Source organism: Nestor notabilis, unplaced genomic scaffold, assembly GCF_000696875.1.
Source record: "Nestor notabilis isolate BGI_N333 unplaced genomic scaffold, ASM69687v1 scaffold10425, whole genome shotgun sequence".
Taxonomy (NCBI): Eukaryota; Metazoa; Chordata; class Aves; order Psittaciformes; family Psittacidae; genus Nestor; species Nestor notabilis.
The window spans coordinates 28,153-42,858 of record NW_009928844.1 but is presented as its reverse complement, the minus strand read 5'-3'; the positions used below and the strand labels follow the sequence as shown (position 1 = coordinate 42,858).

Sequence of the window (14,706 nt, the reverse complement as noted above, 5' to 3'; positions counted from 1 at the left end):
TGCTCATGGCAGGGGAGTTGGAACTAGGTGATCTTAAGGTCCTTTCCAACCCTAACCTTATGATTTTGTTATCCTTTGGAATCCTGACTCCAATTCTTACAAGAAACTGGACAGAACGGGCTTAAGACAAGTATGTAGAAAACATATACACTGAGTAAGGGTTGTATGACAGATTCTGCAGGGGAGTAAAGTCTAGATTTGAAAAGCATTTAAATAGAGGTTACAAACCGGAATGTTTAAATTTAAAAAACAGGGAACATAGGAGTGAAACAGGGTTACTAGAAGTATTGCTATGGATTTCCCTGACTCTAAGCTGCCTTGCTCAATCAGATGAAAATATCTTTTTGTGGGTTTCTTTTTGTATTTGTTTCCTTTATTTTTTTTTTCTTTTTTTTCTCTCCTTTCTATCTTTTCCAGTAATTGCCCTTCATTTTTGGCTGCTGCTTTAGCTAGAGCAACTTCAGATGAAGTCCTTCAGAGTGATCTTTCGGCACTCTACTTACCAAAGCATGTGGACAACGCAGATGGGATCATACGTAAGTACATCTGCGCATGATAATGTACAGTTTTACATGGTGTGGATCTTTCATTTACTCTGTATACTGGAACACTACAGATGATAATTGATAGCTTTTTAAAGTCAGCATTAACTTCAGTGATCCATCTAGTCTGGCCCCTAGAATGGTACTAGGTTTTCCTCAAATTAGTTCCTTCTAGCAGCTAGATAAATGAGGTTGGACTAGATTTCTTGTAAAGGAATATCCCATATTGATATAAAAAGATTAATGGAGAATCCACCACCACTCCTGATAGAGCTAATGGCTAATTTCTTAGTCAGTTTTCTTGTCTTTGAGTATTGTCTAGTTTCAACTTTTACTATTGAATTCTTTCTCTGTTTTTAAATGTCTTTCTCTGGTTGTACTTGATTCTTTTATCAAATTTTTGTTCCTTAAGACCAAGTGGAAATTAGTCCTGTCTTTTAAGTTCATCTTCATATCTGGTGGCCCTGAATTACTTTACAAGCACTTTAGAATATATGGTCCTCCTGGCAAGTGCCAGTTGTCCTCCTTCATCCTTAGAGCAAAGTCACATACATGTGGGAAGAGAGAATTTAATTCTGAATTATTTCAGTCAGCATAGTTTTTACTATGGCTTTTATTTTTTTATATAGTTTTAGTGACGGATAGTATAAAGATATTTCATGCTTAAAAGGAAAATTTCCTTTTCTCCATTTATCTGTGTTGACTAACAAGAGTTTTTGCAGCATTCAGCTCAAAGTCATGGACCCTAAAGCATTTCAGGATTCTGCTGACCTAAATAACTTTGCAGAACTTTCTGGGGTGCTCATTACAATGAAGAACAATGTTACTCATATGTATTGAGAGGAATTCTGTCATTTTTATCTTGAATATACAATCACCAAACCATTTCTCCATTCCTGCCTTTTTTCATTAGAAAAAATAAGTAATGATTCTGGGAATAGGTAGGATATATAAATCTGGCTTTACAAAAAGGAAGATTCTGCTGTGTTTCTGAGAGGCCTTTGGAAACCTGAGAACAGAGAAACATGCCACGGGTTCTCTTTTTGTAGGTATTGCTGCCTCTTCTCGCTGAGCAGGTAAATGGAATAGATTTGTCATTGTTCTGGCTGAGCAGCCTTCATTAATTCAAATTGAGATCTCTGAGACTTGCATAAATATTTGACAGTCTCCAAGGAAATGTTGACTAAGCCTCCACACAGAATATCTAAAGAGTTCAACAAAAGAAAAAGGAAAAAGGAGAAAAAAAACCCAACCCAACCCACCACAAACCCATCACACCTACAGAAATTGCCGTTCAAATACATCTAAATTTGTAATACACAGATGCACACATAGATTGGTATGTGTACAGGCGATAGCAGACACTAAAAGTATGACTCCAGATGCACTGTGTTGAGGTGAGTTGTCACAATGAAGATACTTGATTACGTACCTCAGTGAACAGAGTTCACTGTTTATCCAAATAATACTTGGGCTGCTGCAGAATGTGAAACCAAGCTGAATTTAGCTAGCTGGTTTTGATTTATGTTGTTTTTATGAACACAGCAAGGTTTTCACTCTGTGTAATACAAAGAAACATTTACCTGATTTGCCTCAAGTTTAAATTTGCTAGGGGAAAAAAAAAGGTTATTCCAAATTTCCTTAGTGACACATTTCACTCTGGGAATTGCAATGTGACAAATCATATTGCATACTTAGGAGTGATAAAAGCAGTTACTGGTGTGCTGGTAGAAAAGAAATTAGAAGCTTCCTGAAAGAAAAATGCTAATCTTAAGGAAATCTGTTTTGAGTCCAGAAATATAGAATATGGGCTTCTTATATTTGGGGTGACCGTGTGTCTTTGGATATCAAGAACAAAACCTAAAAGTCATAGGCCATGACAGATTCTTCTTCTCCAGTTGAACTGGAGAGGAGCAAGAGAGCTTCCATGAGAACTATAAGACATCTGTTTTCCTTTTTTTTTTTTTTTTTTAAGGCCAGGGTAAGAACCTAGTTTTCTTTTTAAGGAGGAGGATATTCATGTGAGAGTTTGGCCTTGTTAAGGAACCACCAAAGGAGCCTGGATAGTAGGACCACATTATGTGATGAAGGTATCTAAAATATCCAGCAGGCTTCACGGAGTCCCATTACCCAGTCTTTCCAGGATCTAGGAGATGTGATTACTGTAGCTGAGGAGGTCACTGACTAATCAGAAACCGGAGCTTTTAGATTAAGGAAAACCTTGGTCATTGGCTTGATGACATGTCTATAAACCTGGGTACTAAACCTGTTGTCACACTATCTGTGTTTTCAAGAAAAGTCTTAAAATATAGGTACTAAAAAGCAGAATCTGATTACTGGTATTATTTCTCCCCTGATGTTGCCCTAGAAGCTGGATTTTCCCACCAGCTGCGGTACAATTAAGTGCTACTTCCAACACTGGGGATTTTGGAGCAGCAGGAGGGAAATGAAATTCTCCATGACACAAGCGCAATGACAGCTGAGTCAGCTCCGGCTCAGCACCGCAACATTAACAATTGATGAGTAATTTACAGCTGTGAGGGGGTGTTTTAGCTGTTGTGGCCCTTTCTCCTGTTTTAACCTGAAGAGCAATTACTGATGATGCTGACACTACGCACACTCCCTGCTGGGGAAGGGTGTTTGGTATCTCAGCACAGCCAATGGGTTTACTTCCTTCCTCCTTCAGAGTGACGCTCTGAAGTGTAACAGCCATGTGACACTGAAATGTCACCATTTCCCTTCATATATGCCCAGTGGAAAGAAATGGAAGAGCAAGTCTGTGGGAAAAGGGAAAAGTATCATTTGGACATGTCAGGCTGTAGGTGTTTCCTCTTTAAATGCATTACACAGCAGAGAGATTTCTGGTGGCACTGGTGAGATCAGTACAGGTGTTGTGGGGGAACTGGTACCTGTTTATATGACAGCGGTGGGATGACCTTGCAATTTCATTTATACCACTTCTTTTTAAAGCTGTATAGTCAATAAGCTAAGATTCCTTTTGATTCTGTATATAGTTTATTTCCAGCTTAATGGCTGTTCTGCAGATCAAGCTTGAACAAACTCATAATCAGCAGAACTGGGAACATATCTTGCTCCTAAGGATCTTGGCCACCTGATCATTATAGCCCACATCTTGCACAGACCTAGTGCAGAAATGGGTAAATGGTGCTTTTAGGTTCTTCATGGAATTTCTGTGAACTGAGAGGTGGCGTAAGTCTCCCCTGTATTTGAGCTATTCCTCCTCCAGGAATGATTGACACTCATGGATTGCTGCTGTTTAGTTTTGAAGGTCTCTGGCTTTGATGAATGCTCATGAGCAAAGAGATTTTGATGTGTTCAGCTCTGATGCTTACGTCCTGTTTTCTTCCCCTGAATTTCAGAACAATTGTCAAGTGCCCAAGTTTTCACATATTTTAAAATTACTATTTCTCAGGAATGACAGTTCAGCATTTTCTGAAATTTAAGACTTTTCTGGTTTTCCCATTTGCTCATGCAGATTTCTTTGACACTGTCTAGTCAAGAATCTGGAAATAATATTATTAAACTAAAGAAGGTACCTGAATGTGTATGCTACTGAATGTGTGAACCACCAAAACATCTTAAAGTAATGTTGTTCATTTCTGTAGATTATTTACACCTCTATCACCTCAGTACTGCAGTGAAGTATTGTTTGGAACAGGGAGTTTGGTCTAAACCCCATACATCATTCTAATGGATGTGGCTTTCAAATGTGATGCTATTTGCCATGACAAAGTCCCTCTCAGAGCTGCTGTGGCACAGTTGCACCACCCTGTGCAGAGCGACACAGGGGATCAAATGCTGGGGGAAATGTTCTTGCTTTTCATTTTTTCTGATCCTTCAAATGAGTTCCCCAAAGGCACAGGGGAATGTTTAAGTTAAAAAGACAAACAAACAATGAGCTGCTTACTAATGAATGCTGATTATGGTGAGTTTGGCTTCCTTTTTTATGCACCAGAGTCCAGAATTTCCCTGCTGACATCCATTTCAAATGGTTAGCTAAACTCATTTTGTTTCATCTTTGTAATGTATGCAAGGAAAATAATATCTCCTAATAACACTTTTGGCCTTTCATTTGTGGTTTTTGCCTTCCCTAGAGATTGAGACAGTGAAGTTGGCCCGCTTAGTTTTCAGCAAGCTGCATGAGATCTGCAGCAACTGGGTGAAAGACTTTCCACTCCAGCCAAAGCCCCACCGCTACTATGAGACATCCATCCATGCCATCAAGAATATGCGCAGGAAGATGGAAGACAAGCACGTCTGCATCCCAGACTTCAACATGCTCTTCAACCTTGAGGTAAGAAGAGATCATGTAGACGACAAATGCATATGCTAAATGCATTTTGCATTCTTGGGGAAACTAGGTAGTCATCTCTGTGAAAATTAAAACCATACCTGTGACAGACCTGAGGAGGATTGACAATCAGGTGACAAATCTGGTCCTAAGTTAGTTCAGTTGTTATTCCGTAACCACAGTGGCAGTATGATGAGCAGTATCTACATAAGGTATATAGAATAAAAGAGCACTTTTCAAAGATTCTGGTGAAATGTTATCTAAGTAAACAAAGTTTGTATCTGGCCCATCCTGGTGTAGCCACTCATGTGGTGACTGAAGAACTGACTTGCCACTATGCAGAAAGTAGCCCTGCTTTTGTGAGTGGCCCCTGATGCATTGCAGTACCGTGTGATAAATCAAGGTAGGACCCTCTCTGTGGCTGAAGATACCCAGGTGAGAAGAGGATTGCTGATGGAAACAAGGAAGTGGTTCGCCTTACAGTTCGTAACTGAAGACCGTTCTCTACAGGGGTGGATGTGTACTGCTTTCTTTTGGGAGGAAAAAGCCAAGAGCAATAATAAGGAAAGAAAGTAAGAAAAAAGGTATCAAAACCAAACACAAACCTTAGAGAAGAATGGGGTGCAGTTCACACAAGAATCTAGCAAGATGAGTAGTTTGGTGGAACTGGGGCCAGACTTCCCTCCATTAATTTCTTTATGTGGCCATCAGTCGAACACTCATGCCTGCACTTCCTTCAGATACAAAACTGGACACTGAAGAATGGCAGATAGAAGAAATTGGCAATAATTTTACATTTAGGATCAGCTTGCTACATAATTGATTCTTTATTACCTCCTCTAGCTTTAATAACCATCTTCTGCCCCATCCACATTCTTGCCTTAGGCAATATTAATGCAAACAGAGGCAGATGTTTCCTTTGCTTGTCAATTGTTAGCTTTCTTATTCCAATTTATGTTGGAGCCCATTACTTAAAAATTACAATATACAAATATTCTAGTCATCGAGATGGCTGTCAAGGTTGAATTGACACTGAGAGCGGGTTGATGTGTTCTGTGTATGAATAGGCACAGGAGTTGCTGTCTCTTGGTACAGCATTGTTTCTCTGAACAGATAAGGGGAAGCTGAGAAGACTGACTTGAAGAGTGATTTTGCTGTATTCCATTTGTGAATGTAATCACAATTACCTGATGAGAGAGTACATCGAGGGTTTTAAAAAAAACCCCAGGCATCTATGGTGATATGGATTAGATTTTAGAAAAAGAATGAAAGCAGAGGCTGGCTGGCTTCACATTTTAGCTGTACTGGCATTTTATCCCTGGTGGTTTACAGTCCTCATGTAGGCTTCATGCAAACTGTATTGGATGTTCTTCTCTCACTGTGGTTTTTGCAGTCACAAAGTCTCCTGCACAATTTGATGAGAAGGGCACTTTCTATTTGAGTTGAGTGACTGAATCGTAACAAATGGGACATAAGGAACACAGAGTGCTACACAGGTGGTTCCTGCAGCGCATCTCTTGCAGTTTGCAGATAGAACTTATCAGCAATAAGGTGGAAATTTCCTGTTGATGCAAGTGAAGATGGTCTGAGTAGTTTGATTTTCCAGTGGAAACTGTGTCTCTAAGTGCAGTTGAATAAGGATGCCACAGATCTCAAGTTCAAAAGTTTTAAGACAATCCAATTAGCTGTTTACTTTGCTTTTTCCTCAGTTGTTTTCTCAACGTGTTTCTATTGACAGGACCAAGAGGAGCAAGCTTACTTTGCAGTGTTTGATGGTCATGGGGGAGTGGATGCTGCCATCTATGCCTCCATCCATCTCCATGTGAACATGGTCCATCAGGAGATGTTTCAGCATGACCCAGCAGAGGCACTGTGCCGAGCTTTCCGGGTGACTGATGAGCGCTTTGTCCAGAAGGCAGCCAGAGAGGTGACTGAATTACCTGAGTGTATTAATCAATAAATTCTGTCCTTGTTAGCAGGAGGCTCCAAGTGCTGTGCTGAGCACAGCCCAGGGCTCAGCACAGAGCTGTCCGTGCACAGCCCGTAGTGCCAGTGCGCACTGGTGGGCTTCTTCATGTTCCATAAAGATGTCAGCCTCCACTTCTCACAGCAGCCAGTTCATTTAGAAGGATACTGCTGAACATTCGTACATTCAAATGCTAACTTGGTTTAGTCCTTGGGGTGTTCTTTTCTTCCTCATCTCTACAACATACATTTTGGTTAGCTCCAGAATAAATGGATCACTAGGCCTCCTAAACTCCTGCAAGGGCTGAGTTAAGTGCAGGGAATTCAAGATGCTTACAAGTAAATCTCCCTCCAAGTTCATTAACAGGTGTATGTTAACATTAACAGGTAGGAAAGTGGCCAGGAAGTCAAGTACGACAGTAGCACAGCAAAGCCCAGCTTCCAAAATGCAATTCCAGTGCAAGGGAAGTCACAAGGCAAAATCAATGCTTGTTCCTCCCTGGGAACAGGCTGTGTATTGGAATATCAACATGTTCAGTCCTTGAGTTAAGCAAGGAAATGCTTTGAAATGGTTCTTTATTTGCTTATTTAAAACTGGGGGCATTTTTTTTTTCACCCTATCCAGAGTCTGCGTTGTGGAACCACTGGGGTGGTGACTTTCATCCGAGGAAATATGCTGCATGTGGCTTGGCTTGGGGACTCCCAGGTTATGCTCGTGAGGAGAGGCCAAGCTGTGGAACTGATGAAACCCCACAAACCAGATCGGGAGGTGAGAACAGCCTGTTTGAAATATACCTGGGCAGTGTTTACCACTGAAGCTGACAGGTATATCAGCTTTATGGGGGATGCTGAGACACTGAGTGTTGCCTTGTCTGTGTCTCTTGGAGTAAGAGTGTATATTCCAGTTATCCTGGTTTGTTTAGAAGTCAGTATGGATGTGTGTACAGCTCCTTTGTTCTCATGTGTCGGGGCCTGCAGGCTCCACCATGCTGTGTTTGTGAAAACACCCAAATATTTGTAGTGTTCAGAGTGCAATGGCAGTGCTAAGGGCTCTCTCCAAACCACTCTTGCCTTGCCTTGTTTAGGATGAGAAGAAGCGCATTGAGGCACTTGGTGGATGTGTGGTCTGGTTTGGAGCCTGGAGGGTGAATGGGAGCCTGTCAGTCTCCAGAGCTATTGGTAAGAGTGGGCTTTAATTTCTTTTTGAGACTTGCTTTTCTTTTTAATTAAAAACTTTAGTTTTCAAGTAATGAAATAGACCTGTGAGCAATAATCTCTATTTTCTTCCTCTACAGTTTGAGGGAATAATTTCCAAATAATCGCTTTAACTTGGGTTAAGAGTCATTGGCTCCATGCTGTGTTAATAAAAAGTCTTCCATATGCAGTGGCTGCAAACCCACAGTCTTGTGTATCTGTGTGTTTTTCCACAGGGGATGCTGAGCACAAGCCATACATCTGTGGGGATGCAGACTCTGCCTCCACTGTACTAGATGGCTCTGAAGACTACCTCATTTTAGCCTGTGATGGTTTCTATGACACAGTCAATCCCGATGAGGCAGTCAAAGTGGTGGCTGACCATCTAAAGGAGAATAATGGCGACAGCAGCATGGTAGCACATAAATTAGTGGCATCTGCTCGAGATGCCGGTTCCAGCGACAACATTACTGTCATTGTGGTATTTCTCAGGGACATGAACGCAGCAGTCAATGTTAGCGAGGAGTCAGACTGGACAGAGAACTCTTTTCAAGGTGGGCAAGAAGACAACGGGGAAGATAAAGAAAACCATGGAGACTGCAAACGGCCATGGCCCCAGCACCAGTGCTCAGCACCTGCAGATCTAGGGTATGAGGGACGGGTGGATTCTTTCACCGACAGAACTAGCTTAAGCATAGGGTCAAGCATCAACGTGTTTGACGATCAAGGCTATTTAGACCTGACAAAAACAGAAACTAGTACACCTCCGAGTGCCAAATGTCTGCCACCAATTCAAGTGTTTAGTCCTGGCATACCAAAGAGCGCGAATTTGATCAATGGCCTAAGAGTAAAGAATGAATCACCAGAGTGCACCACATCATCAATGTGTGGACAGAGCAATCCCAGGGAGTACAACGCTCCCCTTAGTTTGGGTGCTACAGGGCAGAGCATCTACAGGGTGAAGGGTTTATCCCCCGTTTTCGTTGGGCTGGAAGATGAACTGCTCAAATCCTTGGGAAAACGAGCTGCACTCTTTCGCTTCCGGCTCTGTAGCTGGAACAGACGACGAGGAGCTAGGCTCAAACCAAAGTTTCACACGCTGCTCTTGGCTCATGAGCCTCCCCACACAGACGGATCAAGTCTGTCCCTACCTGTCCGGGGCCGCAGGGGCACAAGGGTGTGGGGCAGACACTCCCCATGGTGGAGGCTGGCTGGTCACAGCGCGTACAGTGAGAGCATGGTTTTGATGCGAAGACAAAGTCATTGTATACCAGAGTCATACCTTCATCAATGCTGTAAAATGTAACCATCTCCCTCGTGTTCCCCCATCAGACTCCCAAAGTAGACATTCCCAAAATAAAACTGGCATCATCAGAAAGCGGAAAAAAAGGTGGGCATTTCCGAACTGTACTCCCGTCCCCTGCAAAGCTCAAACCATATGTAAATACATCTAGGAATTAACAAATGTAGTTGTTTCAATCTCAATAAAGTTTGCTGGTGGTGCCACCCTGAGCAATGCCGCAGCCACCAACCACCCGCACACGTGAGTATCTGACCACATTCACTGGTGGAAGCCAAACAGCTGGTTCACCTCATAGACACCGTTAGGGAACTAACAGTCCTTAAAAACACCAGAGGTTGAACCTGCCTGAGCTACGTCTGTGGAGCAATATGTAAAGCAAGATTCTGGTTTAGAACTGCCAAATTTTTTTTTGAGTGGGGGGGAAGTTTCTGTAGAAGTCCAGGTGTGTGGGGGGTTTCTTGTGTTCTGCTTTCTATTTATTTCAGGCAAGCATTAAGATGAATTAGAAAATTACATCCACTTTTGCAGGTAGATGACTAAAAGCCATGCAGGGTTTTACCAGGTAACTTAGGAATGGACAAACTGAGCTCCTGCTGCTCTGTTCTCAGACTCCAGTTGAGGTATAGACTCATAACTTACCTATTTTTGTTCATGTAACATAAAGTGTGGAATATGAAGAAAACTGGGTTTTGTAGTTTTTAAAACCAATTCTTTCCTATAGCTAGAGGTTCATATCTTTCTGGTGCTTTTAGTGGCATTTTTCTTGTTTGTCAGTTTAGGAAACTGTTCTCAATTGGTTTTCATTGAACATTGATTGTGCTTACTGCTTTGAGCCAACCTCTTCCCACCATAACTTCATCTCAGGTCTTAAAAGAAACCAATCTATGGAGATGTTCAGTACAATACTACTGCCACTCAACCAGTCAAACCAGAGAACTGCTTGTGCAAGATAATGAGCAATCTAATGAGCTGTTTGGTTTCAGTGATAACCTCTAGGTGGCAAAGGCATAATTCAATATGAAGTTGCATCAGGAAGGATGGTAGCGTGCTGTGTCTTCGAGCAGTGCCACTGCTGCGGTGTAGTGTTTTCTAGTGTGTAGGAATGGATGCCAGGCTGCCAGAGCAATCCCAGGTGGGGTGGAAATGCTGTGGGTGCAGAGGAGCAGGGGCTGCACTTGGGGTTTTGTGGAGAGAGTAAAACTCACTGGCCAGCCAGAGCTCTGCTTTGGTGAAACCTGGGTTCAGAAGGGGAAGTGAGCCATGTCAGTTGCCCTTATTTTCATAAGCAGTGTTACTTACCATACTGGGAAACGCGTGGTACCCACCAGCTTATCCCTATTGTTGAGGTGATGCTGAACCCGTGGGGGAGCAGTTAATTGGGACATAAGTAAGGAGACGATTCCCATCAGCTCCACTAAATACACACCCTGTTGCTGTTCTTCGTTACAGTAAAATATTTGGAAGGGTATGAATAAAGTCAGTCTTCATAAGCACTTATTGTACAACTCATATCATTTTAAGCATTAGCAATTTAATAACAGTATTTAGCTAGAATTTGCGAAGTATTTTAACATTAAGTAGTCAGGAGATTATTCAACACGACAAGATGGCAAGGTTTGAGTTCTGCCACTTTCTGCTGCTTCTACCTTTGATGCACTATTATAAAAGCAATCTGAGGAACAGTGAAAAGCTTTGTGAGTAACCAGGAGTGTTAGAGTGTGGCTTTAGATTCCTTTGATCTTTTTCAGGCTTTTTGTTTTTAATCTTACAGGATCATTGGCTCTTATCTGTCATCTTACTAAGCCTTAGCTGTTCTCGACATTCTCTTTAGCTGCAGCATATGTTCCAAGTCATATTTACTGAAGAAATTTGAGGAATCATGAGATGATAAAATATGCAACTCTGGGGCATCTCTGCGGTGCCTTTGTTTTAAATTCTTCACAGTAATAATGACGCCCTGAAAGTCCATCTTAGTGTCGTGTTTTGGAGAGGAAGGTGGTGTAAGTGCAATTCTGTGTGTGAGTAAATGAGAATGAAGAGCTGTGATAGATGATAAAACTTCTTCCCAATCTGCAGGAGCAGTTGATGAGTGCTGGATTGCATGTGTGCTGTTTGGGGAAGGATTTAGCTTTTTAGGTATGGATTCATAAGTGATAATTCTGCCACTCATACCATTTATCTTGCTAGGAGAAAAAAAATCTGCCATCATAGTTCCAGTGTGGTCAGGTTAAAACATTGTATAGGTAGCAAGTGTTCATTTCTTCACTAAATGCATATTTATAGAGTAGATAGGAACCATTTGTAAGGTAAGTCCTTTAAAGTTCTATACTATTACAAGTAGTGGTTATTGGTCTGATATATGCTGCTCTTGATTCTACCCACTAGACAAAAAGCAGTGCTTTGTGAAACGCAGTGTTTTCTCTTAATGCCACTGGTGATAGGAAGTAGTTCTCTTCAGTTCAAACTCCTGTGCCCTTACTTGCTGCTTGCTAACGTAAGCAATAATCCCTCTCTAACGGTATCTAAGTGTTCTGTATCTCGTACTTTGATTGTCTATCTGGTGACAATGTAAAGATACTAGGCTAATATAAAAGCATCTAATTGTATTTATTAACTGTTGCTACTGAGATTCAGTCTGTGACCTGTGTTTTGTATTTTTATTGTGTATCTTAGTGGTGGTGAAATTTGTATAACGAATCTTTCCAATAAAGAGCTGAAGTATCCCTGTTCTGCGTTAAGACAACCCGCATCAGTTTCAGTTTACATGTTAACCCTGTGCGCAGAACTAGGAGGTAGGGAGTGAAAACATGATGTTTATGTTGATTTTTGTTAATGTGTGGTGGTTTTGAGAAGCAGGCTCCAGGCTGTTCATCTGAAGCTGCTCAAACCTCGCTCATAAGCTCTTCACTGTGAGTCCTGCTGGGATTCGCGCAGTCCCCTCTCTGGTTGTTCCCTGTTCACGCTTTTGGAAGGTGCAGCTCTGGGGTGTCTGTGCTGCAGGGACAGGGGAGCCCTTAACCCACCGCGGTTTGCACTGATGGTGGGTGGAAACACATGTATAGAACTTTTCTTTACCTAGAAGTGCCATCGATTGTCCTTGCCAGTTAAAATTATTCGGTAGTTGATTGAGATTGCAGTGCAGCACCTAGGGCCAATGTCGAAGCAGACTTTACCTTATGCCACATTTATAGCTGTGCATCGGCACAGAAGCTCCGCTTTCTTCTTGGAACACTGTGTGTTGGCGAGAAACACATCCTATGGGCAGATGAGGTGTAACAGGCCCCATGTTCATAGACACGGCTGCTTTAGTTCAGGGCTAGTCTCCTCACAAAATCCTCCCCACCATGGCAGTGTTCTGCAGGAAAAAGCAAATGAGAAAGATTGGTCTAAATTAGGGGCTGTTTTAGCACAATATACTCACTGGGCACTAGTCACATAAACAAAGCCATTGAAGGGGATACTCCAGCTTTGATCATGCCTGTAATTTGGGGCAATCTTTCTTTAATTCATATCCTCTTTGCAACAGGAACAAAACTTTCTACCCTTGTATTGTGCAGTAAGTAATAATGAAGCGTTAACGCAACCTTTAACTTAAAACGTTCCCATCCTTTCCTTGCCCTCGCCCATCAAGTACTTGCACTGTACTTGCCCTGTACTTGCCCAGCAGTAAAACTAAAATCCCCTCCCTTAGGGTCTACTACAATCCTTGGGGTCTAGTACAACTCCTGTGTGTTGCATGTGCACTGTGGTTTCCTCACCTGGGATAGGACCAGGGCATGGGACCAAGCTCTCACCATACATCAAGTGCTCCTGCTGGCGGTTGTGACATGGGGGCTCCTGTTGACCTCTCTGTTACTGTGTTCATGACAATAATGTGTTCTTGATGCAGCAAATAAACTAAAGCAAACCATTTCCCAGGGTTGGGACTTCCCCCGTGTAGTCTTGTTCTACAGTCCACCTATTAGTTTCAACCATGTATTAGTCATCCATATTTTATTTATGAAAGCTGTTTATACAGGAAAAACTGTTGAAGTTTTATCAATATCTTAATAAAACAGTAATTTAAACTGCAATTCAGATAGTCTGTTTATTTAAGAGCTAACAGAGATAGCCATCACCCTCTGACTTAAATGTCTTTCCCGTGGTGAAAGCAGCTTACCTCTGTGTGGCATGTACCAGAACTGGACAACAGTGGTTGTGTCAGCTGGTACCATGGTTCCCTTGCTGCCATCACAGGGACTGTCACAGCCCAGCTCTGAGCTGTTCTGAAGGGAAGGAAGGGTCAGTTATGGCAAATTAGATAACGAAGTTCTCCAAGTCTCTTTTTCCCCCCACTTTTGTTAAAAAGCCAGTGCTGTGTAAGGTTGTTCTCCATAAGGTAAGCAAAGCGCAACAGTTCCGGCTCCTTCCCTTGGACCCCAACACCAGAGTGGGGCACATGCTCCATCAAACCACTTCCTTCAGCATGGGCCTCTCATTAAAACAAAGCATATGTGAGTGGTGACAAGGCAGAGCAGCGTGATTACTGCTAATTGAGTTGTGTGTGATCGACAACACAGCCCTGTACAACACCAAACACTCCTGCTGCAATACAACAGGGCACAGCCTGTCGCAGGCCACCCTCAGCACTTGGCCACCAGAACAAGTGGTGCCTGAGGTAGCTCAGGGCTCCACCTCCGTCTAGCTAAGAAACTCAAAACTACATTCGGGTAAAAGCTGCAGCTCCTCCCAGTTCCTATTTGAGTATCAGGGGTTCTAGAACATAATAGCCTTACAAATCCCAGGTGGATTTAAGCACTTCTCATTGAATATCTCAGAAAAAGGGTGCCCAGCGCATGACAGGCAAGAGTTCTCCTCGGAGAAGGGCAAGGCGGCAGCACCGTACTCACTGACAGACTCTAGTGCAGTACTTACGCACAAACACTTCAAACATCACATCAGATTTCAACATTCATTTTATTAACAAAGTGCAAACAGTTTTAAACTAGGAATTGTACAGCACTTACACTGTGGAACACTCAGACAGGAACATCAGTACAGCCAGTGGAGACATGGACAAGGACCGGTGACAGTTACTCATGCTTTGTCACTGACCAGGCATTTGGCTTTCACCATAGTATCACACGTAGTTTAGCAGCTCAGAATGCAACACGCAGTGGCAGAGGGTGGTGGTGGGTTCAGTTGGTCCACGTCATGACTGAGGAAAACACCAGCTGCTTCACCCCAACTCCGTCCGTCACATCCGCTGGCCTCAGCAGCCTTGCACAACCTGCTCACACCATTTTAAGTGAGGACAATCACATACTCACAGTTATCCCAGCAATGCAACAGGACAGCAGCAGCCTGAAATGGGGCTTCAGCACCTTTGGGGCACTTTTTCAGAGCATGTG

General features: G+C 42.5%; 1 protein-coding gene across 1 annotated transcript in view; it reads left to right on the top strand.

The window, feature by feature from the left end:
• Positions 1 to 417: 417 nt before the first annotated feature.
• The window catches only part of PPM1E (protein phosphatase, Mg2+/Mn2+ dependent, 1E), a gene marked incomplete at its 5' end in the record, with an annotated part of 16,730 nt that continues 2,441 nt past the window's right edge, over positions 418 to 14,706 (top strand). Inside the window, 7 exons of the mRNA XM_010014710.1 lie at positions 418 to 536; positions 4,658 to 4,857; positions 6,593 to 6,781; positions 7,445 to 7,588; positions 7,905 to 7,998; positions 8,250 to 8,909; positions 11,393 to 12,042. Of these exons, the coding sequence (XP_010013012.1) occupies positions 418 to 536; positions 4,658 to 4,857; positions 6,593 to 6,781; positions 7,445 to 7,588; positions 7,905 to 7,998; positions 8,250 to 8,909; positions 11,393 to 11,466 (1,480 nt within the window). The remainder of the gene's footprint in view (positions 537 to 4,657; positions 4,858 to 6,592; positions 6,782 to 7,444; positions 7,589 to 7,904; positions 7,999 to 8,249; positions 8,910 to 11,392; positions 12,043 to 14,706) is intronic.